General features: G+C 38.9%; 1 protein-coding gene across 1 annotated transcript in view; it reads right to left on the bottom strand.

Moving 5' to 3' along the window:
• Positions 1-2,366: 2,366 nt before the first annotated feature.
• Positions 2,367-25,284, bottom strand: part of CPED1 (cadherin-like and PC-esterase domain containing 1) — a 354,996-nt gene continuing 332,078 nt past the window's right edge. The window contains exon 22 of the mRNA XM_006882700.1: positions 2,367-2,585. Within this exon, the coding sequence (XP_006882762.1) occupies positions 2,367-2,585 (219 nt within the window). The remainder of the gene's footprint in view (positions 2,586-25,284) is intronic.

The following is a 25,284-nucleotide window of genomic DNA, read 5'->3' as shown; positions in this document are numbered from 1 at the left end:
AGATACAAATGTGTATTGTTTACATCAAGTGATATTTGTGTTTAAATATAATTTAAGACAGTTAAATATAAATTCACATTTGTCTTCATACAAAAATATATATAAAAATAGAGTATTTGAAGGCAGAGGCAGTTTATACTCAAACTAAGAAAGTGATCAGTCCTAAGCGTATTCTTTTCTGAATGATCATGGACTTGACCACCACTCCTTTCACAGTCTGTGGTGCTGTGGTGGCATGAATGCATGTTGCTGTGTTGCAGGAAGCTTAGACACGGGTGTTTTAAAAACCAGCAGGGTTGCCCATGGTGGCATCAGGATTAGAAGACTCATTAGCAACCTTCAATATGTACATAACAAAACTATAGCCTCCAGGATGAATTACATCTAGACATAAAGGAAACAAACCCCCTCACAATTGGACCAATAAACAACATCATGATAAACAGAGAAAAGATTACATATATATAATCATTTCCTTTTACTTGGATCCACAGTCAGTACCCATGAACACAGGGTGACATCGTGCATGGAGAGAATCTGTTATACAGAATCTCTTTCAGTGTAAAAAAATCCTACAAAAACCAAAGATGAAGGTGCACCTGAGTTAAGCCAGGATATTTTCAACTCAGGTGCACATGAAAGTTAAGCAATGAATAAAAGAGATCAAAGATGAATTGATGCTTTTGAATGACAGTTTTTGGGGAAGAATGTTGAGTATATCAGAATGACCAGGGAAGAGGTGAGATTTCTCACTCACTTTGGACATATCATCAAGAGCGCCCGGCTCTTGGAAAAAAGCGGCATGTTAAATAAAGCAGAGGTCCAGCAAAATAGAAATCCCCCAGCAAACTAGACTGACACAGTGGTTACATTAATCAACACAACATTTAGGGATAGGTTGATTCTGTTTAGTTAGGGTTACTGACTTCAAACCAGGGAGCGCTGCTGGTTTAATGGTAAGGAGTTGTTCTGCCGACTCAAAGGCATGTAGTTTGAATCCACCAGCTGCTCAATAAGGAAACGATGAGTAATTTCCTATGTGATTTAAAACTCACTAGAAGGTCAGCTATGAGTGGTGGGTTCTGAGCCGATGATGATACACAACGCCACCATGACTCCAAACCAAAATGACAGCACCTCACAACAACCACAAGAAGGGAACTGAGGTATTTGCAACATTTGGGAATTTAAGTCACGTATTGAGTTAATACTTTCAACTCTCTCCTCCCCAAAGAAAAATTATCTTCTTAAAAATTAATTATAACTGTGGGATGTTATCTTTCCATGATGTGTTTGTACACAGGAAGGACATTTTTCCTTTTGAACTTAAAATGCAGAAGAGAAAGTTCTCAATACTAGAATTAGATATGTATTTATATACATGCCACAGTTTCAATAAGAAATAATTTGGATTAGATATAATAATTTAAACTGCTCAGGAAAATAAAAAATACAATTACTAATGACACTATTTATGATGCTTGGAAGAAAAAAATGCTTTGCATAGGCCTGTGCTGTTTGCAAAGTATATACATAAAATAATTGTAATATAAGTTACATCAGGCTGTGCAGGCAACTAAAGCTTTCTCAAGTAATGTCATCAGTGAAGCATAAGTAATACAGGATTTTGCTTCTTTTATTTTGCTTTTCACTTTAAAATCGTGCACTTAATAAATTGAGACTAAAGTTACCCATTCAAGTTCACAGGCTTGACAGGAGGGAATGTGCATGAAAACACAGGGATTTCAAAGGGAAATATGTTGATATTTTAATTGTAAAATATTTCCCTCCTGATTTCTCTCCTAGAATCTCTCAGAATCCCCTGTGACATGGCCTTGCTCTTTTCCCTTTAAATGATCTCATTTAAAAAGCCTAGGCATCAATTTTTTGCTGCGCATTAGATTCATGAAGCTAATGTCGTTGGCACACTTTGTTTTTCCCTTGAACAAGGGCACAAGTGCAGTCTTTGCTTGTGAATGGAATGCCACTGCTTTTTATCTGTTCCATGTACCTGGAGAAGAGAGAACACACTAGCGAGAGCACTCTTACCTCCACATAATTCAAGTATCTAGACCTCACATTACTATCACAATGTAATACCTGGCCCGCAGTGGTGATTTATTTCAGGTACCAGTTCTCTAGCTCTGAGCTCTGTCTTTTACTCTGAAACCAGCTGATTTTCAAGTGGGTGCACACTTGGACTTTCTAAAGCTGTGGACAGAGAAAAGTGAATAGGTTTTCAGATGCGTGTGCGCGTGTGTGTGGCTGATCTGAACTACGTGTGATGGACAGGACGTGGCTTCTTGTCCCACATGCATCTGCAGCATCTCTTCTTTGGCTTCCGGTTTGGCTCTCCCATGGGACGTCTATGGAGTCCTTTTACTCGCACACATCCTGCTGAGAAGAATCTCAGAATAGACCTGGTTAATTGGACCTCTGACGTGGTATGGAGATTGAGAACCTGTTAGAGAGTCTCGTCGCTGTTGAAGTTTGTTTTGATTGCTGAAATACTTCCCCACAACGTGGTTCCTTGATGGTTTCATTTTAAGAAAGTGATCTTCTTTGGATAACTTTGATTTTACTACCTGTAACGAAATAAAGACAAATCCCAGTGAGGCTAAATCAGGGCCCTGGAGTTCTCTGCAGAGCAGCATAGCAATCTCTACCTTGAACCTCATCTTTCTGCCACAAGAAGACCATAGAGAATTATTTACATAACCAAGAACCAGGTGAGTATACATTTCTGAAAGGTCACGGTCAAAATTTGAGTTTCTTGGCATGGTCTGTAGACAGTTTCACTAACCCAAAGTCTGCACTTCTCTGGACATTCAAATCCAATTCCTCTGCAGGAAAAAGACGGACAATCTCCACACCACTTACAATCTCAGAAACCAAAGGAGGGCCAGCTATGAGTTGGTTCCAGGTGGATGGCGATGGGTGAGTGATTCTTACCTCTCGTACATATTCAGTGAAATGAAGATATCATTTCAGATGGACTCTCTACCACGTGTTTATGTGTATGTATGCTCATGTGAGCAATTTAGACCAGTCATTGACATATACTTTGGTATTTCACCCATAATAGCCTTAAAAGAGATCCTCGTGTATCTCTTCAGTTACACTGATTAAATCATGGTACTCCAAGCCTTTCATAGCACCTTTCTTTCTGTTTTTTATAATTTATTTTAAATATTTTAATTATTTTTTGTTTGTGTATCATCAAATCGGATCTGACTGGTATAGGAGGAAATTGCCCCTTCTTCTCCAGCAGAGCATCTCGTGGATTCGAACTGTGTACCTCTGGGATTGCAGTGTAGCTTCTTGCCACTAGGCCACTAGAGCTCCCTGCACCTTTCTTTATTTTTTTTAAATAAATTTTTTATTTTATACTGGTTTACTTCCAAAGTTCATAAAGTTTATATATGTTGTTTTTCACACGAGATCTTACCCCTCCCCCTTCCTCTGCCCATTAAATTGTGCCACCCTATGATGACCCCATTACCCGTTCTCACCCCTCTGCTCCTACCCCCCCCCTTGGATTCTCATACACATTTTACTAATTATTTTTCTATTTCTACAATAACGTTCTTATTCAGTATTTGTCCTTATGGGGTTGAGCTAGTTCACCCAGAATAATGCTCTCCAGTCCCTCCCAAGTTAGACAGTGATTTTCAAAATCATTGCTCCTGTGTGTTGCATAGTATTCTAGCTTGTGAATGTACCAAGATTTCTTAATCCATTCATTTGTGGTTGGATATATGGACTATTTCCATGTTCTTGTGATGGTGAATAATGCTGCTATGAACATTGGTGTACAGATCTCCATTGGTGCCTCAGTTCTAATTTTCTTGGAGTGTATTACAAGCACCTTTCAATAGGATGGCAAGTAGAACTATTTTCAAAGCAATGGAAAACAAGTCCACACGGATGAAGCGGCTTCTTCCCTAGGACAGTTAATGGTGTCATTTCTGTGGGCACTTGGTAAGCTGTTGGCTCTGAAGGCACATACTGTGTCCTACCCATTGTCTTGGCATTGATTCTGATTCCTGATGACCCATGATTCATTGATTTGCAGAAGAGTTGTATGCCGTACAGTTTTCAGTGGATATTTTTAAAGTAGATTACCAGATATGTCTTCTTAGGTGCCTAAGAACAGATTAAAACCTTCAGTCTATTACATAGCAGCTGATGGTGTTAACTATCATCAGGATCTTCATTCTGTGCCCTTGGAAGTAATAACTTTATACTCCTTTGCACAAATGCTGAGACGTTTAGCTTTAGAATGTTTTGAGAAGGCACTGAATTCACTTGCTTCAAAGTGTACAAAGCATAAATAGTATGAAATAATTCGTTTTTCTCTTGTCTTATGTTCCAACATAAATTTCCTTTTGAGACACAATTCATGTTCTTTGTTCCTTTCTGATCTGATTCTATTTATAGATATTTTATTAATACACACACACACACACGCGCGCACACACACACACACACACAGAGATGTTATGTCTAAAACATACTTGTATGTTTTGTTCCAAGTTGGTAGGGTGCCATTTTATAATTGTCAGCCTTAATCATTTAATTAGTGGCGTTCAAGTTGTTAGCAGCACCAGTAATAGGGAGAGTGAAATAGGGACTGATTTGTAGGCAGCTTGGAGAGCAGGGAATGAGAAGAAGAAAAAGAAGAGAGAATAAAGGTAAAGTGTTTTGAGTGTCTTTCCAAAGATTTAGTGACCCAAGTGAAGAGCAAATGATGATTCCATCATCCCAGTGCAATTTCCAATAATTTTTTCTTGTTGATAATTTTGACAGAAACTATGAGTGAATAATGAAAGCAATATTAAGAGCAAGTAGATTTTATTTTTATATTTTTTAGTATTTTAGAATTATTCAGAACTTTGGTGGCTCAGTGTTTAAGTGCTTGGAGGCCAATGTAAAGATCCACACAGTCCAAACCCACCAGCTGCTCCATGGGCGAAAGATGTGGTGGTCTCCTGTAAAGACTATACCTTGAAAGTTCTGTGGGTGCTTCTGTGGTTAGGTGCTGTGGAGTAGGTCCTAATGGAACGCAAGCCCATGAACTACAGAATGAAACACAGTCTGGTCCTGTGCCTTTCTCAGAGCCAGTGCTGTGTTGGAGCCCACTGTTGTGAATGTGCGATCAGTCCACATTCCCTGACTTTCCTCTTTTTCATTGACCCTCTTCTTTACCAAGCATGATCTCCTCCTCCAGGTACTAGTTCCTGTTGATAACATGTCCTGTAGGGGCATTTCATACTTGACGCTGCTTTGTTTTTGTTGTTGTTCTGTGCTGTTGAGTCAGAACCGATTCATAGCTGACACTATACCAGGTTTTCAGAGGCAGTTAATTAATTGTGTGGAAGGAGATTGCTCATCTTTTTCCCATTGAGCAGCTAGGGGAATTTGAACTATATACCTTGGGGATTGCAGTGCAGCTTCTTACAACTACGCTGCCAGAACTCCCGTAAAATGCATACTCATTACCTTTGAGTTGGAATCAGCTCATAGCTGACTCTTCAGTGGAGTTTTGAGAGGCTGTAAATCGCACAGGAGGAAGCTCTGGTGACTCACTACTGGTAAAGAGTTAGGATATTAACCTAAAGGTAAGTGATTCAAATCCACCATCTGCTCCATGGAAGGATGGGCACTCTCCTCCTGTGAGATTTATAGCCTCTGAAAACTCAATAGAGGGCCAGACACACGTGTTCTTCCTGACTTGGGGACATGTATCGGCGAACAACTTACATTGGCGGAAATTGCCCATCTTTCTCCTTTGGATTCCAGTTGACAAAGAAGTGTGATTTTTGAGTTAACAACACAATTCCCAGGTGGGTTATGCTATCCGAGCTCCTACATATGTCTAGCTTCTACACTGTTTTAGGTCCACATTTTTTTATCCCTTTTGATGGCACCTAACAACAACAACAACAAGATAATGCAATAATAATAATAGTAACCGTTCTAACAATAGTATATTTAGAAAAAAAATCACACATTGGAAAAGACATATTTTCATTATGTAGCATGAGCTTGGATTGATTCAGTGACTGGGATAATCGGGATGGGAGTGTCAGAGACAGTGCGATTGGCACAGGACAGAGCGGAGTTTAGGGTTGTTGTACATAGGGTCGCTATGAGTCGCAAGCGACTCGACAGCACATAACAACAACAACAGCATGAGCTTACAGTTTTAGAAGAACTTTTTAAAATCAAATTTGTGAAAGATCAACCTTGCCAGCAGTGACCTGATTGGAAATGTATTCTTTGTCATTTTAGCTCTTCTCACTTCTTGTTTTAAGACAACTAATGTGAATAACTTTACAACCAGGAAAAAACCTATCAAAGCTACTCTCATTTTGAAGACAAAAACAGCAACAGTAGTTCTTTTTTTAAAAAGTAATTGCACTCTCCTAACCCCAAAGAAATGGATTGGTTCTGTGTAGCTACAGGGGGCTGTCTTTTCCTAATTAAGGAGAAAGCTCAGATCAAGTGTTTCTTAAGAAGGTGGCAAAGTGGGCAGCCTGGTCAGGACACCCTACGGGACAGCATTTAGGGCTCATTTTGCAGTGAACCACTGATTAATAGTCCAGGGCAATTTTCAATTGCAATATTTTCTTCTGTGCAGCTCTTTGCACCTGCCCACCTGTGCTCTAACCCTAAATCAGATAGGCTGGGCTGTGCACCACTGTGTCTCTGAAGGCTTTGTCCATCATGAGCAGATCCGGGCTCACCCAGAACAACACGAGTGAGCGGTCTTAAGAAAGTTTATTTAAGGAGGCATTGAAGCACAAATACGGCATTGGACCCTATAAAAATATTGTCTCAGTGTTTTGAAGCCAAAACAAGGTCAATTTTGTTTATATAAGTTTATCTTAAGTTCTCGCTTTTGCAAATGATTGATGCTTTGCATGCTAATTATACGTAAAATAAGGAGGAGAGGTCTATCCTAACACAAGAGGTTATAGTTCTTTAATTGCTGTTATAAGGTTTTCCATTATTTCAGGGTTGGGTTTCACATAAGACACGTTCCCTTAGTTATGAGGGCCAGAAGTTTCCTGAGAAAGAAAGTAAATGGGGTCCCCCAGTCCTCCTCAGACACCACTAACTTGGTATGTTCATCACTGTGAAGTTAAGTTTGCATTTTGGTAGGGTATTAACCAGGGGCCTCTTCTCCTCTGGGGAGAGAGCTTATCCTCTGGGAAGAAACATCAGGAGTTACTGCTTTGTGCTTATTACAATGCTTTTGTTATGAGGGAAGCAATTCTAAATTCAACCTGGCATGTGTTATTCAGGAAGTGCTGGTGGCCTATTGGGTAGAGAGTTGTGTTTCCAACCCGAAGACTGGCAGTTAGAATCCACCAGCTGCTCTTAGGGAGAAAGCAGGGCAATTTCCTCTGGTTTGATTTACAGTCTCTGAAAAGCTGCTTGGAGGGTCAGCTGTGGGTGGTTCCGACTTGACAGCAGTGAGTCTTGTGTCTGTGTTACTGGGAGTCTCTCCAGCTCAGCCCTGTCTGTATTTATGCCTGACTTCCTTGATAATTAAAGCAACTACAAGAACATGCTGAAATGCCTGTTTCATAAAACAATATAAACTTACTGGAGCCAGGCCTTTGGGGATCATCTGACTGAAGATACATGAAGGGAAAAGACAAGATGCTCTTTTCTTCATGGGGACCCACCCAGAGTTAGAAAGTAGAGTGACCAGGGAAGTGGTCAGCAGCCCTGTTAAATTACCCAATGTGCAAGACAAGCAAGGACTTACTAATGTGTAGGGAACAATTTCACATTGTTCTTAACTACATCGAAGAGGTTGCTTCTAGGTCTGCCTGGCATCTGTCTCTCTCCCCCAACCTTGCAGAACCTATCTAGAGAATCAAAGACTCTTTTCTAATTTCTAGGTCTTGACAGACACAGTACTGAGTAAGCGAGTTAAGTGCTGGCTTACAGATAGGGTGAGACCAATGTGATATGCTTCACCACTGCTTTGTGAACCCAGTAAGTCTGGGCTTATCTTAAATATTGGGCAGTATCCTCTGGACACCAGGAAGGTGAGTACCTGGCAGAGCAATGGAGAGAGAGGGTGCCATGATTAACACCTAGGAAGGTGTGGTCTGAGTGGCCATAAGGAATCAGCAAGGAATCAGATGTTGCCCTCCTGTGAGCTAATTGTAGCTTTTGCTAGAAAGCAGCAATGTGGCAGCTTATCATTGTGAAGTGCCATCTAGTAGGTTCCAATTCAATGACCTAAAACACAATATAACCAAACGCTCACTAATCCTGCTCCATCCTCTCAAAATTCATGCAGTATCAATTGAGAAGTCTCAGTAAATCGATGCAACACTGAAGGTACTCACTGGTCTATTCCAAGACATTTGGAAGACAGCTACTTCACCAACTGAATAGAAGAAATCAGTATTTGTGACTGTTCCAAAGAAAGGTGACCCAACAGAATGCAAAATTATCTATCAAACAGTATCACGAATATAACATGCCTATTAAAGTTTTCTTGAAAATAATTCAAAACTGTCGCAGTACATTAGTAAGGGACTGCCTGATACTAAAGCTGAGCTTAGAAGAGGATGTTGCATGAAGGCTATCTTTGCTGATGTTAGACAAATGTGTTGTTATATGCCATCGAGTCACTTGCGACTCATAGCCACCCTATGTACAGCAGCCCTAAACTCTGCTCTGTCCTGTGCCAATCACACCGTCTCTGAAACACCCATCCTGATTACCCCAGTCATTGAATCAATCCACCTCATAGAGGGTCTTCCCCTCCTGAGCTGTCCCTTCACCCTCCCAAGCATGATGTCCCTCTCCAAGGACCTGTCCTTCCTTACAAAATGTCCACAGTATGTCAGACAAAGCCCCAGAATCTTTGCCTCCAAGGAGCAGCCTGGTTTAACCCTCTCGAGGATGAAGCTGTTTGTAGCATGGCTAAAAGCAGAGATGACCAGTGATATTCTTATCTCTGTGTCAGTGAGCCTGCAAAGACATTAGATTGTGTGGGTCATAGGAAGTTATGGATAACATTGGGGGAAATGTGAATTCTAGAATGCTTAATTTTGCTCATACAGAACCTGTATAACTAACACATTGGAAACTTGTCTTATCCTGCACTGTCCTAACAGTCATTTCCACAACTCAAACACATTATTTCAGTCACGGTGCCACTCCATCTTACTATGGGCCTTCCTAGTGAATGTGTATTATTTAACTCTACTTTATTATTATAAATATTTTCATCATTTATATACATATGTTTCATAAATGTATAATGTGTTACATACAGTCCTTTACTTACACTATATTTCGTCTATTTATATTGTGGAATTTTTTCTCCTCCCTTACAACCATACCACCAAATATTACTTTCATGAAAACATGTAAGCCATTTACATCATGCCTCATGTCATAATATCCCCCTATTAGACAGACAGTTGCTAATTTACCATCTCTGTCAAATTAGGACTCTGAGAAACCAAGCAGGTCCCTTTTGCTGAAGAATCCTCTGTTCACCTTGGAGACATTGGGCATCTGGATCTGGCCTGGGCTTTGCTAACCTCTACTTTTTAATTTAATTTTATTTATTTTTTTTAACCTCTACTTTTAAATGACTCCTGCATCTTCCAATGTCTTGTACATAGAATCTTTTAATGTTTCAAATCAAGGCTTGAATGATTTCCTCAGTTGTTTTTGTTTGATAAAACTAAAACCAGAGTGCGTTCTTCCCTTTAGTTTTTCAAATTCCAGACCTTTACATAGTTCAATACAGTAGTTCATTTTGCCTTCTCGAGTCTCCCTTTAAAATATTCTGTTCCTCTTTTTTGTGCTCTCTCTTTTGTTCCTCTCTTTTCTCCATTCACTTTTGTTTCACTATGTTCAAGAGGGCGTTATACAGTCTCTTCTGACATCTGTGTTGGTCTTTTCTTTCTTTCCTGTCATTCTACTAAATTTTTTCTTCCTTCATGTATAATGTTCTTGATGCCATCTTACAAGCCACCTAGTTCTTGAAGAATCAAATCCATTCTTGAGACAATCTTTACATTCAGGTGGAATGAACTCATGGTTGTATTCTGACTCTCATGATCTTGTCCCGTTTTTCTGCTTTGATCTGTCTGAACTTGCATGCGGCCTTGTTCTGAGTGGTGGTATTGAGTTCCTCATCATCTCTTCTGACATGGATTTGACTCTTGTGCATTTCATCTGCCAACATCTGTGTGTATAAGCCAAAAACCAAACTCATTGCCATTGAGGCAATTCTGATTCCCAGGGACTCTCTATTAAATTTCTGAGGCTGAAAATACTTACAGGAGAAGACTTTTTGTCTCCTGTACAGTATGTGGTGAACTTGAACTGTTGACCTCTTGGTTGGTAGCTTGACACATTATGAACTACACCACAGAGCTCCGTGATACTGAAATTATTAATTTTTTTAGTCAGTTTGAGTGATGTGTACTCCATGTGGCAAAGGCCACATGTTTATTACTATTTATTTTGTTAGTAAAATATATTATGGATAGGTTATATATATTAAGAATAGAATGTTATTATGACAGATTCTTGTTCTTACAGAATTCTATCCGGCTGTCTCTGGTATCATTTCTATTACCAAGACCTTATTTTCCAACTATCAGTCCTTCATAGTTCCCAAATTTCATATTCTAATCACCAGTAATTATCAATGCATCTGAATTGTATGTTGGTTCAATTTCAGACGGCAGAAGTTGGTAAGAAGTCTTCAGTTTCTTGGTGTGTGAATTTGAATACATTCGAATATTGATCCCGTAGACATGCGGGTATTTTCCTATCACAAACTGTGTGCTGTGAAGGACAGGATTAGAGTTCCAGTGTGAGCAGGTAGACTCCTGAGTCAGGGTAAGTGAGAAAGCATGTATTGTATTGAATGCGTCTATGCATTTATCAGTCCTGGGACCAGAGCTCAGAGATCTGAACTGTGCAGCCTTGCATAGGACCTGATCTGCATTGTATGCTCAATAAATATCTGTCAAACCGGCAAGCATATCTTATTACATGTTACCATGTGTTCTTAGCTGTAAAGGATTCTAAGCTTCTTAGTGGGCAGTGACCTTAAAGTTGAAGATTTCTAGTACTGATGGCAAATTACGGTTTTCTTAAAGGCCAAATATAAACACATGCAATACCAATTTATGAAGATTATCTCAAAATGCACTAGTTAATACTGTTTAAAATGATATTTTATAAACTAATATTTTTCATAAAATTTTTCTGAGCAATTAGGTAGTTCTAAATAAAAGTCAATGTTAAAAATCCAGTGGTTATAAATGAGGCAGCCTTAGTTTTAGCAGCAGGAACTTAAAATCCAGAAGGTATGTTTACAATGGATCAGTGTATTAAATTGTAAATAGATTTCCAGTTAATTGGACATAAGAATCAGGAGCCTGTGTGCACTGTAAAAGCAGAAGCTGATGTAATTTATTTTAAAAATTTTACAGTGAATGAGAATTCATACACTTCTTTTGTAAAGAATAAAGCATAGCAGAGAAACGAAATGTTTTTGTGTCTTGAAAAATTAAACTTAAGCCATTTTCTTCCATATACTATCTGACTTTCAAGATCTCAATCATCAGAGCTCTCTGCGTTAGGAAACACATGGAGTAATTCAGATATGGTCCCTATCCTCAAGGGGACTATATAAAGACACATGTCTAAGATACTTGAAGTAAGAACAAGAATGGAGTGACTTCAAAGACATTGTCTGAGGTTAGTTCCCCAAGGTCAGACATCATGTTGTTTCCATGCAATAAATAAATAGTACATGAAGGAGACGGTGCTAAATTATGGTGGGCATGGAAATCTGTTCATATAGCTTTTCTTTCTTTGTGCTTACTTGTTAAATTCAGCCTATCCCTGACTTTCAAAATGTTATACTATCTCCTTCTCTGATCTCTAAAATGGAGGAAATGCAATTTGGTACATTTCAAAGTTTGGAAATATCATGTATTTGATACTTGTATGGTAAGGAGCTAATTACTCTTTTCCTTTGATCTTATCTGTGAAGTGTTCCCTTTTGAGTCTTTCCCAAATGCAAAGGACCATTTGGGGCTCTTAAAATACAACGAAAGAATCAACTAGAAAGTTGCTCTAAATTTTTTTCTTTTGTTAGATACAAAAGTTAGGTTAGGTTGTTTTTGTTTTGTTTTTTGGGTTATCTCCCAGGCATAATCATTATAGTAGAAGATAAAAATAAACTGTTAAGGAGAACCCATGAAGCATTTAAGCTTTGACAAGGAGTCAAGACTCTAGATCTTTGTATACAGTGATAATCTCAATCAGAGTAAAATTCTAATGATTTTTAAGCTTCCAAATGCTTCTGCAAATTTGAGTGTTTAGAACTTAATTACTGAGAAAGAGATACGTGTAACGAGAGAGAAAATGAACAACTTTAGATGATCAATAACACACACACACACTCACATATATATGTGAGTGTGTGTGTGTGTGTATCTTGGCAAATCCATATGCTATTTTTAAATATGAATGACAATTTTTCCCTAATTTTATATGATTCCAGAAAATGTCTTCTGTTTTTGCAACATTATTTATATTCACATAAGTCATCTTACTTTATGAGACCAATTCTCTTCTCTATGTAATCTTCTTTGTTCATAATTTTAACACGTTGCCGCATACTTTTAAATTGACCACTGGGCTTAGAAACACATTATTTCTCCTCCTCCTCCTCCTCCTCCTCCTCCTTCTTCTTCTTCTTCTTCCTCTTCCTCTTCCTCCTCCTCCTCCTTCTCCTTCTTCTTCCATGTGTTACCGTCATTTGCAGCAATGTGTTAAATATAAATAGGATAACAGATGTCACTTTGTCATTTTTGCCTCTAAAGAGCAAGCCCTCAGGCTGCACTGTTTCCAAGACCTATCTGGGTGTTCTTTTGGCAATACATGGGGTATTGCTTATCAAGTGTTTGCCTTGGTATATTGCATATCTTTCTATATATAAATAAGTCAAGGAACACTTCTAGATACACTCAGTCATTTTTAACATAGTAATAAAACTTTGATGAACTTTTAAAAGTAGCAGTGATTTGTTATTTTGAGCCATTGCATGCATCTTGAATTTTTAATACAATACACTATCTAGGTTGGTTGGTAGCACAGATTGTACTTAAGGTGGACATTCTTAAACTGGGGAATATCTATACTAATTTTTTAAAAATCAGATATTTCCAATGTATTAATTCTTAAAGAATGCTCTGGTGGCCAAGTGGATAAAGAGTTTTCCGGTCAAACCAGTGGCAAGGAGTTTGAATCTACCAGCTGCTCCGAGGGAGAAAGATGGGCTGTCTCCTCACATGAGAGTTATCGTCTCTGAAAATCCACTGGTGGGTCAGCTATAAGTTGGTTCCAACTCAACAGCAATGAATTGAGTTTAATATATCAACATTAGAAATTTGTTGTTGCTGTGTGCCATTAAATCATCTCTGACTCATGGAGATTCCATGTGTGTCAGAATAAAACTGCTACACACAGGGAGTTGATCTGATAACCCAAGGCAGTGCTTTCCTGGTGATCTGAAGTCACCAGCCAATCACTCTTTAGGAGAGCTCTAGTGGCCTAGAATTCCTGATACTATTCAATAATCTTTGTTAGTGCTATTGATTACAACCTAAATTCCTGCACCAATTGGCTCTAGGGTATCGGAGATGATGAAGATGGCACAATAGAGGACAGGATTCAGATCTGTGGAAGCAGGAATGGCATCCACTTCCTACACAACATGCCTCCAGAAACTCTATGAACTTTGATAAATGTCGATAGTTGTAGAGGGGCTTCAGGCCTTTTGTTCATAGGGTCACTATGAGTCATGATTGACTCAAAGGCAATCATCAACAACAATAACAACAACAACAATACCAACATCTCTATGGTGGATTGACACGGTGCCTGCCACAATGGGCTCTTGTGTATCAGGAAGTGTGAAGATGGCACAGGATAGGAGAGGATTCAGATCTTTTGTTCATAGGGTCACTTTGAGTCATACTCAACTCAACAGTACTTAACAGCAACAACAAATGAATTGTACTTGACTCAACAGCACCTAACAACACGACAACAGTGGTCTAGTGGGTAAAGAGTTGTGTTGCCAAGACCACCAGCTGCTCCAAGTGAGAAAGATGGACTATCTTCTCCTATGTGATTTACAGCCTCCAGAAACGTCACTGTAGAGTCAGCTATGAGTCAATTCTAACTTGCTGGCAATAAGTTTGAGCTTTGTTGCATCTTAAATGTAGAACTATCCCCTAGTATATGACAAAATCTTTTCGTAATTCTGTGTAAATTAGCTCTAGGCATACAGACAGATGTTTTAGAAGGCATATAAGTGGCCGTCATTCAAGTTGCCTAATTTGGGTATTTAGCTATTACAAGACTACTCAAATGAAAAATCACACAACAAAACTAGCATTGAAACTTTTACCCTTAAATGCATAAAGTTTTAACACTCAAAACCGATTTCACTTGGGTAATCCTCATATAGATTATGTCTATTGTATATTAAATAACTTGGAATTCTTAAAAACCCACATAAGAAAGAAAGACTTGGTGAGTTGGAAAGGTGTCAGGAAGATCATAAGCAAATACCTTTCTAAAACCAATCTTGACCTGAATAACCTCCAAGAAGCTTTTATGTGGTTCCTTCTAGACTCCCAGAACAAAATAGAAACCAATTTCTCTTGTGCAAGTGTTCCAAAATCACCCTAGACTGGATTAGGTGATGTCTGATTATGAATGTGATTCATGGTCATGGGCACAATCTGAATAAGAATGAATGTAATGGCTTTCTACGGTTGGAAAATATGAGACTGATGGCATAAACTATGCTAATGCAATCATTAAAGGTAAATGTTTACTATTACAATAATTCTGTGGACAAGAAAGCAATCCAAGATCCAGTTACACAACTTAATACCAGCTGGAAAAGAAGTCTACAAGGAGTGGAATAATGGAAATCCAAAATCTCTGTAGACGTTCATTAAAATTAATAAGATAAATTTTTTTAAAAGTTGAAAAATGAATAAAGATGATGGAATAAAAAAAATAAGTCTTCACAGGAATGAAATAAAAGTAAGATGGCAAACAGTAGCTAGAAGTTAGTTTTATAAATGTCAGTTTCAAGATGGTTTGGCAGTTTTGACAGACAATAGTTACTTCTTCCTTTCATTTTGTCCTTCCATATGTTTAAGGAACCCTCGAAGCACAAATGGCTAAGTAATAACTTCCAAAGTTCTCAGGTTCCAACCCATCAGACTTCCACATGAGAACCCTGAACTTTATTACTTTGGCCATGTGCTTCATAAAGATCACAGCATTGGAAACTCTATCGAGTGGTTCTTTTCTTTCATATAAGCTCAATATGAGTTGAAATCTCAATGAGAATACAATTGGTTTGACTTTTGAGTCTCAAATGCTTAATCACAGCCATATGAACATAAGCTATATTTTGAATGAAGGGAGTCCAACTTCAGCATGGACAAAGTGTGCTGAGGACTGGGGGGGAGGGAACAACACTAATATTTTCTTTAGGAATTATTATCCTTTCTTTTATCAGTGTTTCTAGCTTTGCAAATCATTAAAATACTTTGCTTTGTCTTGTGCTGCCATTTGAAATATTTTGTTCAGCTCTTTTACTTCAGCATCTTTTCCCTTTTCCTGACACTCTAGTGTAATTTTCAGTTATTTTTGACATTCCATTTTGATTTTTAAGAATGAGGTCTCAAGAGAGGAAGATGATCTGTGTTATGCAGATGACACAACCTTGCTGAAAGTGAGGAGGACTTGAAGCACTTGTTGCAGAAAAGCAAAGAATACAGCCTACAACATGGATTATATATCAATGTTAAGAAAACAAAAATTCTTGGTACTGGACCTAAAGGTAACATCATGATAGATGGAGAAAAGATTGAAACTGTCAACAATTTCATTTTACTTGAATCCACAGTCAATATCCTTGGTACCCACAGTCAAAAAATCTGGAGACATATTGCACTGGAAAGTCTGCAGTCAGGGACCTCTTCAAATTATTGAAGAGTAATGATGTTTGAAGACTAAGGTGCATCTGATTCAGACCATGGTCTCTTTGATCATTTGCTATGCATCTGAGAACTGAACAATGAATAAGGATGAGAGAAGAATTGATGCTTTTGAGCTGTGGTGTTAGACAAGAGTACTGAACATTCCATAGACTGACAAAAGAACAAATATGTCTTGAAGAAAGTTCAGCCAGAGTGCCCCTTTGGAGGCAAGGATGATAAAGCTTCTCCTCATAAACTTTGGGCATGTTGCTAGGAGGGGCTATACCTTGGAAAGGGACATGATGTTGGGAAAGACAGAGGGTTGCTAAGAAGAGGAAGACCCCTGACCAGGTGGATTGGCATTTTGACTGCCACCATGGGTTCTAGTGTGTCAAGAAGTATGAGGATGGCACAGGAGAGGGAAGGGTTCAGATCTGTTGTTCTTAGAGTCACTGTGGGTCACACTCAACTCAATGGCACCTACCAACAACAACAGCTTCTCCATCAGTATATTATCTAAGTGTCCCATGCTACCCTCCTCCAGCCTACCAATCCCTCCTACCCTGACTGCTGTGCCTACTTAACTGCTTCCCCCAGAAAGAATGTAGCTATGGGTCTGGTTACAAAGCCTCTTCTGGAAAGAAATTATTGGTTATAGGGAATGACAGGCCAATTTAACATTAATCTGTTGGTTTTATCTTGTACTTTGGTGCGTTTCCCGGAAGGACTCTTCTGTCTTAAGCACAATTTTCCCAAGTGACTGCAGAGTTATGTCATTTAATCCCTGATACGATCCAATATCCTTCATTATTCCAGCTGATTACAACCTAACCTCTTTCCTTGCTCCATTTAAAGATACATTTTGAGACTTGAAATCTATTTTGACATGAATTATCAGAAGTTTGTTTTCATCTGTTTCTTTTGATATTGGAAGTTTATTTATTAAGGCTAGGCATTAACACACTATTTAAAACAATTTGTAAGAACCAATATTTCCAACTGCTGATGCTTCCTTAGGGATATTTATCAGCACTACTTTGGCCTTTTCAACAGAGTCCCTTATATCAGCTGTATTTAGTTTCTTTGGGTGGTGGTGACAAAGAACCACATAGTGAGTCTCTTCAAGTGAGAGTACTTTTTCATCTCACACTTTAGAAGACTAGAAGTGTAAATTCAGTGTGTTGGCCAGCATATATTTTGGAGAACAATAATGTCAGTCGAGAGATTAAGATGCATCTGAGCCAAGCCATGGTCTTCACAATTACTTTCTATGCATCAGAGAGCTGGATGAACAATGACTAAGGGTGATAGAAGAAGAATTGATGCCTTTGAATTGTGGTGCTGGAGAAGAGTATTGAATATACCACAGATTGCTAAGAAAACAAACAGGCCTATCCTGGAGGTGATGAAACCAGGCTGCTCCTTGGAGGCAAGGATATGTAAGATTCGTTTTATATACTTTGGGCATGTTGCCAGGAGGGCATGTTGTCTTGGAGAAGGATATCATGCTTAGAATGGTGGAGGGACAGCACAAGAGAGTAAGACCCTGAATCAGATGGATTGACTCAATGACTGGAGTAATGGAGGTAGTGTGTTGGAGATGATGAAACTGGCTCAAGATAGAGCAGGGTTCAGAGCTCTTTTACATAGGGTCACTGTGAATTGAAAGCAACTCGATGGCACATAACAACAAGAACAACACGTTTATTTGTTTAAAAGGTTTACCTGCCCTCTTTCCTCATGTTCTGCTTCTTCAGACTATTGTAGTAAAATTCCTATACCCAATAATTTACTGAAAATAATCTTAAACTAGTTAGAAAGACCCCTCTGAATGTCAAACACATTGATTTGAAGTTCTTGTCTAAAATGATTGACCTGTTACATTTTATAACGTTGGCCATGGCTCAATCTTTCCTTCGTGCAATTTTTTTGCGTGTGTAATAAACTTTTGTTTTATTTTTTTATATTAATTTTAATGAAAGTTTACAGACTTAGGGTTTCCAGTCATTCATTGTTGCACTTTACTCCCTGCTCACCTCCCTTCCCCCCAATTCACTTTTTTCCTTCATGCAATTTTTAACTCTTTAGTTTTCCACACTAGTGCACTCAACTGGAGTTATTTTCTAATGGCTTTATTCTTTGAATATAAAGATAAATTTTCCTATTTCTTTCCACAGGGCTTACCTTTTACTATTTCTAAGACTTTCTTCTCCAACTCTTCATACTCTACTCTTTCTCTGTAGGACATATTTTTCTGATTTCAACTATGACCTATTTTCTGATGACTCTTAACTATCTCGAGCCCCAACCTGTCCCTCAAGCTTCAGCCTTGTGTAGCCACCTGCCTGTTAGGGATCTCCACCTGAATGTCCTACAGGCATCTCAAATGCAACATGTTAAAAAATGAACTCACCTTTTCCTTACACTGGGAGCTTCTCAATTATGCGATACCTCATTTACTAACTCAGTGCCCTAAGCAGTCACTCAAGCTAGGAATAACCTTGGCTCTTCCCACTGTCTCATGCCACTGATAAGAATCACAGAAACTCTTTCTAAAACTGCTGTTGTTAGGTGCCATGGAGTTGAGTATGACATGTAATGACCCTATGAACAACATATCTGAACCCTATGCTATCCTCACCTTTCCTGACACACATCTCACTGTGGCCATCACTGTGTCAATCTAGCTCATCAAGAGTCTTCCTCTCCTCTGCCTTTCTGAGCATCGTGTCCCTCTCCAAGAAATAGCCCCTCCTAGAAAACTTTACCACCTTTGCCTCCAAAGAGCACGTTGGCTGCACTTTCTTCAAGACATACTTGTTTGTTCTTTTAGCCATTCATGAGAGGCTCTCCAACACCATTTTTAAAATAGGGTTTGGATATTTCCATTTCTCTCAGTGTTCATGATCTCTCCTTTTGTTTGAGCCTTTATCATCTCTCATCTGACTTCAAAACTAATTGTCTAAAGTCTCTTCCTGACTTAATCTCTCTCGAATCCTTCTTCCTAATTCAACAATTATGTATTTGAACAATATATCACGACTATCTCACTCTTCTCTTTGAAATCTCTAAATGGATTTCCATCATCTACCAAATAAAACTTAAGCTTTTACCAAGACCTAGCCTCAACCTGGTTTTCTAGGTGCTTTTTGCAACTGATGCTTTACAATATACAGAACTGCTTGTGATTCTCTGAGAACATCATGCTCTTTTAATGCTATGCTTGTTCAGATTGTCCCACTGGATTGGATTGGAGTGGTCTTCCTTTTATCTATCATGTTATTCTTTTGATTAGGTCTAATTAATGCTTTGTTGTTGCTTACTTGTGCCATAGAATTGCTTGTGATTCATAGTGACCCTATGTACAACAGCTCTGAACCTTGCTCTATCCTGAGCCATCCTTATTGTCTCTGACATACCTACTCCCATTACCCCAATCACTGAATTGATCCATCTCATTGAAGGGGCTTCCTTTCTTGTGCTGTCCCTCCACCCTTCCAAGCATGATGTCTCTCTCCAAGGACTGATCCCTCCTTTCAACATGTCCAAAGTATGTCAGATGAAACTTCAGAATCCTTGCCTCCAAGGAGCAGCCTGGTTTCACCCTCTCTAGCAGTCCATGATATATTCAATACCCTTCTCCAACACAACTCAAAGGCATCAATTCTTCTTCTGTCATCCCTAGTCATTGTTTACCTTTCTGGTGCATAGCAAGATTAATGAGCGTAATGCTAAGACTAATATAAAAAGTTAAGGAAAGGTTTACACACAGAATCAAACTTGGGGGCCAAAGGCATTGAGGAGGGAGGGGGGAAGGGGCAAAAGTGAATAGATAAGTTGGGTTAAGGGAAAGGCAATATACAATAAAGATTGAGTTAGATATTGTAATTAAGTTTATAAATCCACTTTAATTAATGGTATAAAACAAAATGCCTATGAATGATTGAATGAAAATGGATTATGATTTATAAATTTTATTTAAAAATATGAATCAACTTGGGTGTTTCCCAAGGAACAGTTCACTTAACTCCTTTATCCCTCAAATTGGCTTCAAAGCTCTTCTTGCTATTCCATTACCATATGCACGTCTCTAAAGTGCTATTTCACAATTTTGTTTTTATCCTTCCTTCATTACATCTGAGGCAACATCTTGGGAAGAGAAAGCATGCCTACTTTATTTCTATAGCACTCTTTAGATCAAGAACTAAACTCATAAAACAGATGTTAGATTAAGTAGAAGGGTTAGGGTCAAAGTCATTGGAACTGAACATAGACAAAGACTTTTAAGAGTATTTAGGACTTAAAGAAGTCTTGTGGACTAGACTGTTGCAAGTTGTACTGCAAACCTAAAGGCCCCACTTCTTTGAAGTTTCAGATCCACCAGTGGGTCTACTAGACAAAGATGGACACTCTCCCTCCTCTGAAAATTATAGACTTGTAAACCCAGTGGAGTATCTGTATCGGCTTTGGGTGGATTCTGAATGTACAGCAATGAGGTTTTTTGCATCAAATAGGTAAAGAGAATTTGGAAGCTGGCTGGCAGGTTGTTGCCAGAGGGCTGGAGAAAGAGAAGGCTGAGGAAAGAATGGTTCAGGTGTGTAAACAATAGAACAACAGCACAATTGAGGAAAAAAGTGTTAATGACAGTTTAGCTGCCCCTTTTGGAACATGTTGAGTTTGTAATGCCTTTTTTTGAAAGCTCAGTAAGATGTTCTCCTAGCTCATTTTACAGGAGTCAGAACAAAGCTCACAAAGTCAATACTCCAAAACACCTGTTGAATTAAATGACCTTTTTAAAACACTATGCTAATAGGTAGATTCTGGAATATTCTGTATCATCAAGCTATATCTGGATCATTTAAAGGTTTTTTACAAAGCATTTTCATGGAGTTTAGAAAATAAACCTTAAAATGTAAGAAAATCAAAGGGAACAGGTCTCCTTAAATTCATAATCCAGGAGGTAAAATTTTCTGGAGCAGTTATCTCTGTTTTGATCATTTCATTGAGATCAAATGATAAAGAGGATGTGATGAAGATTAGGGAAATCAGCTGCAACAAAGAACTGAAAATCCCTCCAATTCTTCTCGCCAGAACCCAAGACAACTTGCTAGTGTTAGTACCAGGCAGCTGTGCTCCAGAATATTTGTGGGCTGAGTTAAAAGCCGTAGTTACTTCTTACAGAAAACAGAGATATTATGTAAGATTCCTACAACTGATTAGACAATATAATTATCAAATCATAATTGGTTGTGGCTTGATCCCTCTTCTAGCCTGTTTTGGGCTGATCATTGGACCCTTTCCAGGTTTCAGCTTGTTCATGGAAGCTGTTTGCCACCTCACTGAAGGCAGTATCCACCACATATCTTAGGCAACAGCTATCTGGATCCTGTTTGCTGTCCTCATAAATACCAGGAAAACAATATTCCAGTTTCACTCATGAAGAGAAACACCTGCTTTCCTAACAAGCACGAACACAGTCAAATTTGAAACACACCATTTGGGAAATTGTTTAGAGATTTGTGCTGGCAACACATTCTTTCTCTCTCAATGCCTTGAGAGATGAACGAGACAGTGGAGACCTTTAATGCCACCTATGGAAATAAGAGCTCACTGAAGTAGATTTGTTATGTCTACGGTAGACTCTGACCACAGACCAAAGTGCAAACATCAAGGTCTTAGTCTAATGATTATTCTCATCCTTCTCAGGTATCTGAGAATCTACTGTGGGATTGGTTTAATTTTTTTTTTCCAGGGCACTGGGAGGTATATTTTAACACCAGAATATAGAAGGCTGCCAAACCAAAAATTTTATGGTTCTAAACAGAAGATTCCAATTCTTACTATTATTTTATAGCAAATTTCACTGCCAGCTCAGACTATGTACACAGAGGAAAATGATTATCAACAGAATTTCTGCACTTTATTTTGCATGAGACCAGTAATCAACTTTTCCCTGACTTGCTTCATTCATCTTCAAAACATCCTTTACAAGGAATTATACATTTTCTTGACTGTTCATAAGAAGCTAACATGACCTTAAGATGTTGAGTGGTGGTTGAGAGGATTACTAAAAACAACCACCACTGTCAGCACTGGAAACTTCCCGAGGCACAACTCACCCCAAACCATCAAGTCAGCAGTCATCAAGTCAGTTCCAACCCATTGCAACACTCTAAGAAAAAGTAGGTCTCTCTCTTAGGGTTCCTAAATCTTTATAGAAGTAAACTTTATAGAATATGCAGGGTTCAAACCACTAACCATGAGATTAGCAGTCAAGAAACTTCACCAGGACTTTTTCCCATAGGCACAAGCAGAAGCATATATAGTATACGACAGATGTGTCATTTGCCCTGGGAATTTTATTTTCTTTTTCTGAGGCTTTGTCTGACATACTCTGGACATGTTCAAGGAGGGACCAGTCTTTGGAGAGGGACATCTTGTTTGGGAGGGTGGAGGAACAGTGCAGTAGAGGAAGACCCTCGATGAGACGGATTGATTCAGTGATTGGGGTGGTGGAAGTAGGTGTGTTGGAAACAGTGAGGTTGGCACTGGATAGAGCAGAGTTTAGGGCTGTTGTACGTAGGGTTGCTATGAGTTGCAAGCAATTCAACAGTACATGACAACAACAGCAATGGGGAGCAATGAATGAGCTGTTTCTATTCCTAATCACAGTTTCCACTGTCAGGTGTGAATGTTAACTCAGCAATTTACAATTGATCGTCACAGGTATTAGTTCCCTTAGGTATGTCTCTAAGCATCTGCACGGCACAAACTGATCAGGAGCTAAGCAATGATAATACATTATGGATAAATGGGCTTACTTTGTGTTTACTTCACATCAGACTTTGGGAGGATGGGAGTCAGGTGATAAAGATGATCTTGTCGGCCCTGTGTTACAATATGTCTCATTTCAATAGGGGTGCAACCCACTCTTAACTGGCCCTCCATTGGGTTTCTGAGGCTGTGAATTAAATGACAGGAGACTATCCATCTTTCTCCTCAGAGTGATTGGTAGATCTGGACCACCAGAGAGGCATAGTTTTTGGGTTGGCAGATCAGCTCACTGGGGACTGCATGACTAGAGCTCTTTTTGTTGTAACTGAGAAGGCAAGTACTCTAAGAAACAAATTTCAACTCAATAGGAAAATGCTAAAATGGATTCAACTGCTGCAGACTCAGCTGAGATCTTTGTGAGAGCTTGCCATCAAGATGACATAGATTAAGAAAAAGTAAATTGCACACAGTAATGGCACAAAAAACCCTACCAGTCATTGTTTTTTATATCTTCTAAGGGATATTTTTAATCTTACATGTTTAAATCATTATTACGCAAATGAAAAATTTAGTTTGTAATCAAAATCTTATTGTTGAAGATCAAATCCAATAGCCTTAATTATGGATTACATGTCAACATTAAAAATCCCTGAAGTGCTCACAACTCTACCAATAAACAACAATATGATACAAGGAGAAAAATCAAAGTTTTTAAGGATCTCCTGTTGCTGGTATTCATAATAAACACTCATGAAAATAGGAATTAGAAAATCAAACACATATTGCATGGAGCTACCTGCTGTTAAAGACCTCTTTAAAGTATTAAAAAGCAAAGATGTGGGGGTGGGAAGAAAATGTGCAACAGTGAATAAAAAAAAAGTTCAAAAAATAATAATAATAAGCAAAGATGCCACTAAGATGTGCCTGACTTAATGTATGGGGTTTGCAGTCACTTCGTGTGTTCCTCTCACATTCTTTGGACATGGTATCAGGAAGGGACAGTCCTTGGAAAAGGCCATCACACTGGGAAAGGTGGAAAGTCAGAGACAAAGAAGACGACCTTCAATGAGATGGGTTGACATCTGACTTTGACCATGGCCTTGAGCATATCAGAGATAATGAAGACAGTATAGGATAGGGCAAGGTTCAGATCTGTTGTTTTATAGGATTGTTGTGAGTGGTAGTCCACTCTATGGCACCTAACAACAACAACAGTGCCTGGAGAAGGGCACCATGCCTGGTCAAGAAATTGGTCATCAGGAAGAAGAACCTTAAGGAGAAGGATTGAGACAATGGCTTCAACAATGAGTTGGCACATAGGAGGACAGCATCAGAGCCCACAGGGTTTCATTCTGTTGAATACAGGGTCACTGAATTGGGACTGACAGAACACCTAACAACAGCAACAATTCAAAACCAATGACCAATTCTGAAGTTTCTAAGTGGTTCTGTTTTGTCTTTTGTGGTTCCAAGATTCCATGAGCATTAGTGCTCACTGGCTGAAGTTGCGGTAGAAAACCCATGTCTTATAGGCATGTGGGGAGCTTATCTTATGTTTTTAATCAGAGCTGTGTTGGAACTTATAGGGGCTATCGCCTTTATGGACATACAGAACACAAAAGCTAAAAAAAAGGAAACCAGAAACTCTTTCCCAAAAATGCTAATTGAAGACATGCTACGTAGAAATAAATAGAAATGTAAGTAAATAAATAAATAAAAATCACCAGCCTTTCCTAAAAGAGGCAAAAATTTGGGTAGTTTCTTTCTAAGCCCCATTTTCTGTGGGCCTGGCGGCTTTTGGTTTGCTTTTGTGGTGACCTGTGGCCCCGAGCTGGCTCAAATGCAAGCTCATTGTTTCTCTCCCTTCTAGATTTTTCATCTTTGTGTGTCTAAGTCTGGGCTCCTTACGAACTGGATAGAGACCTAAGGGGTAATATATTTCTTGTGGAAGAAATACATACAGCATCGTACTGCTTAAAATCTATTCTGCAACACTTAATTTGTACTTTAAGACCAAGCTTAAAGTTGCTAGAACAGAAGTTTAAAATGTAATACTGACTGTGCCCTGTCTGATGGCCTGTGGGCTCATTCCCTGAGATGCAGATGTTGTTAAGTGCCGTGGAGTTGCTTTCGACTCATTGTGACCCTACGGACAACATCCCTAAACTCTGTCCTATCCTGTGCCAATCTCACAATCTCTGACACACCTCTATCCTCATTACCCCAGTCATTGAATCAGTCCACCTCATAGAGGGTCTTCCTCGCCTGCGCTATCCCTCCACCCTCCCAAGCAAGACATCCTTCTCCAAAGACTGGTCCCTCCTTGCAACATGTCCAAAGTATGTCAGACGAAGCTTCAGAATCCTTGCCTCCAAGGAGCAGCCTGACTTTATCCCCTCCAGGATGAACTTATTTTTTTTTTTCTCCT

Source organism: Elephantulus edwardii, unplaced genomic scaffold (assembly GCF_000299155.1).
Source record: "Elephantulus edwardii isolate Elephantulus edwardi_28Jun2011 unplaced genomic scaffold, EleEdw1.0 scaffold00022, whole genome shotgun sequence".
NCBI lineage: Eukaryota > Metazoa > Chordata > Mammalia > Macroscelidea > Macroscelididae > Elephantulus > Elephantulus edwardii.
The sequence above is the reverse complement of the archived record's forward strand: the minus strand, read 5'-3'. Positions and strand labels throughout refer to the sequence as shown.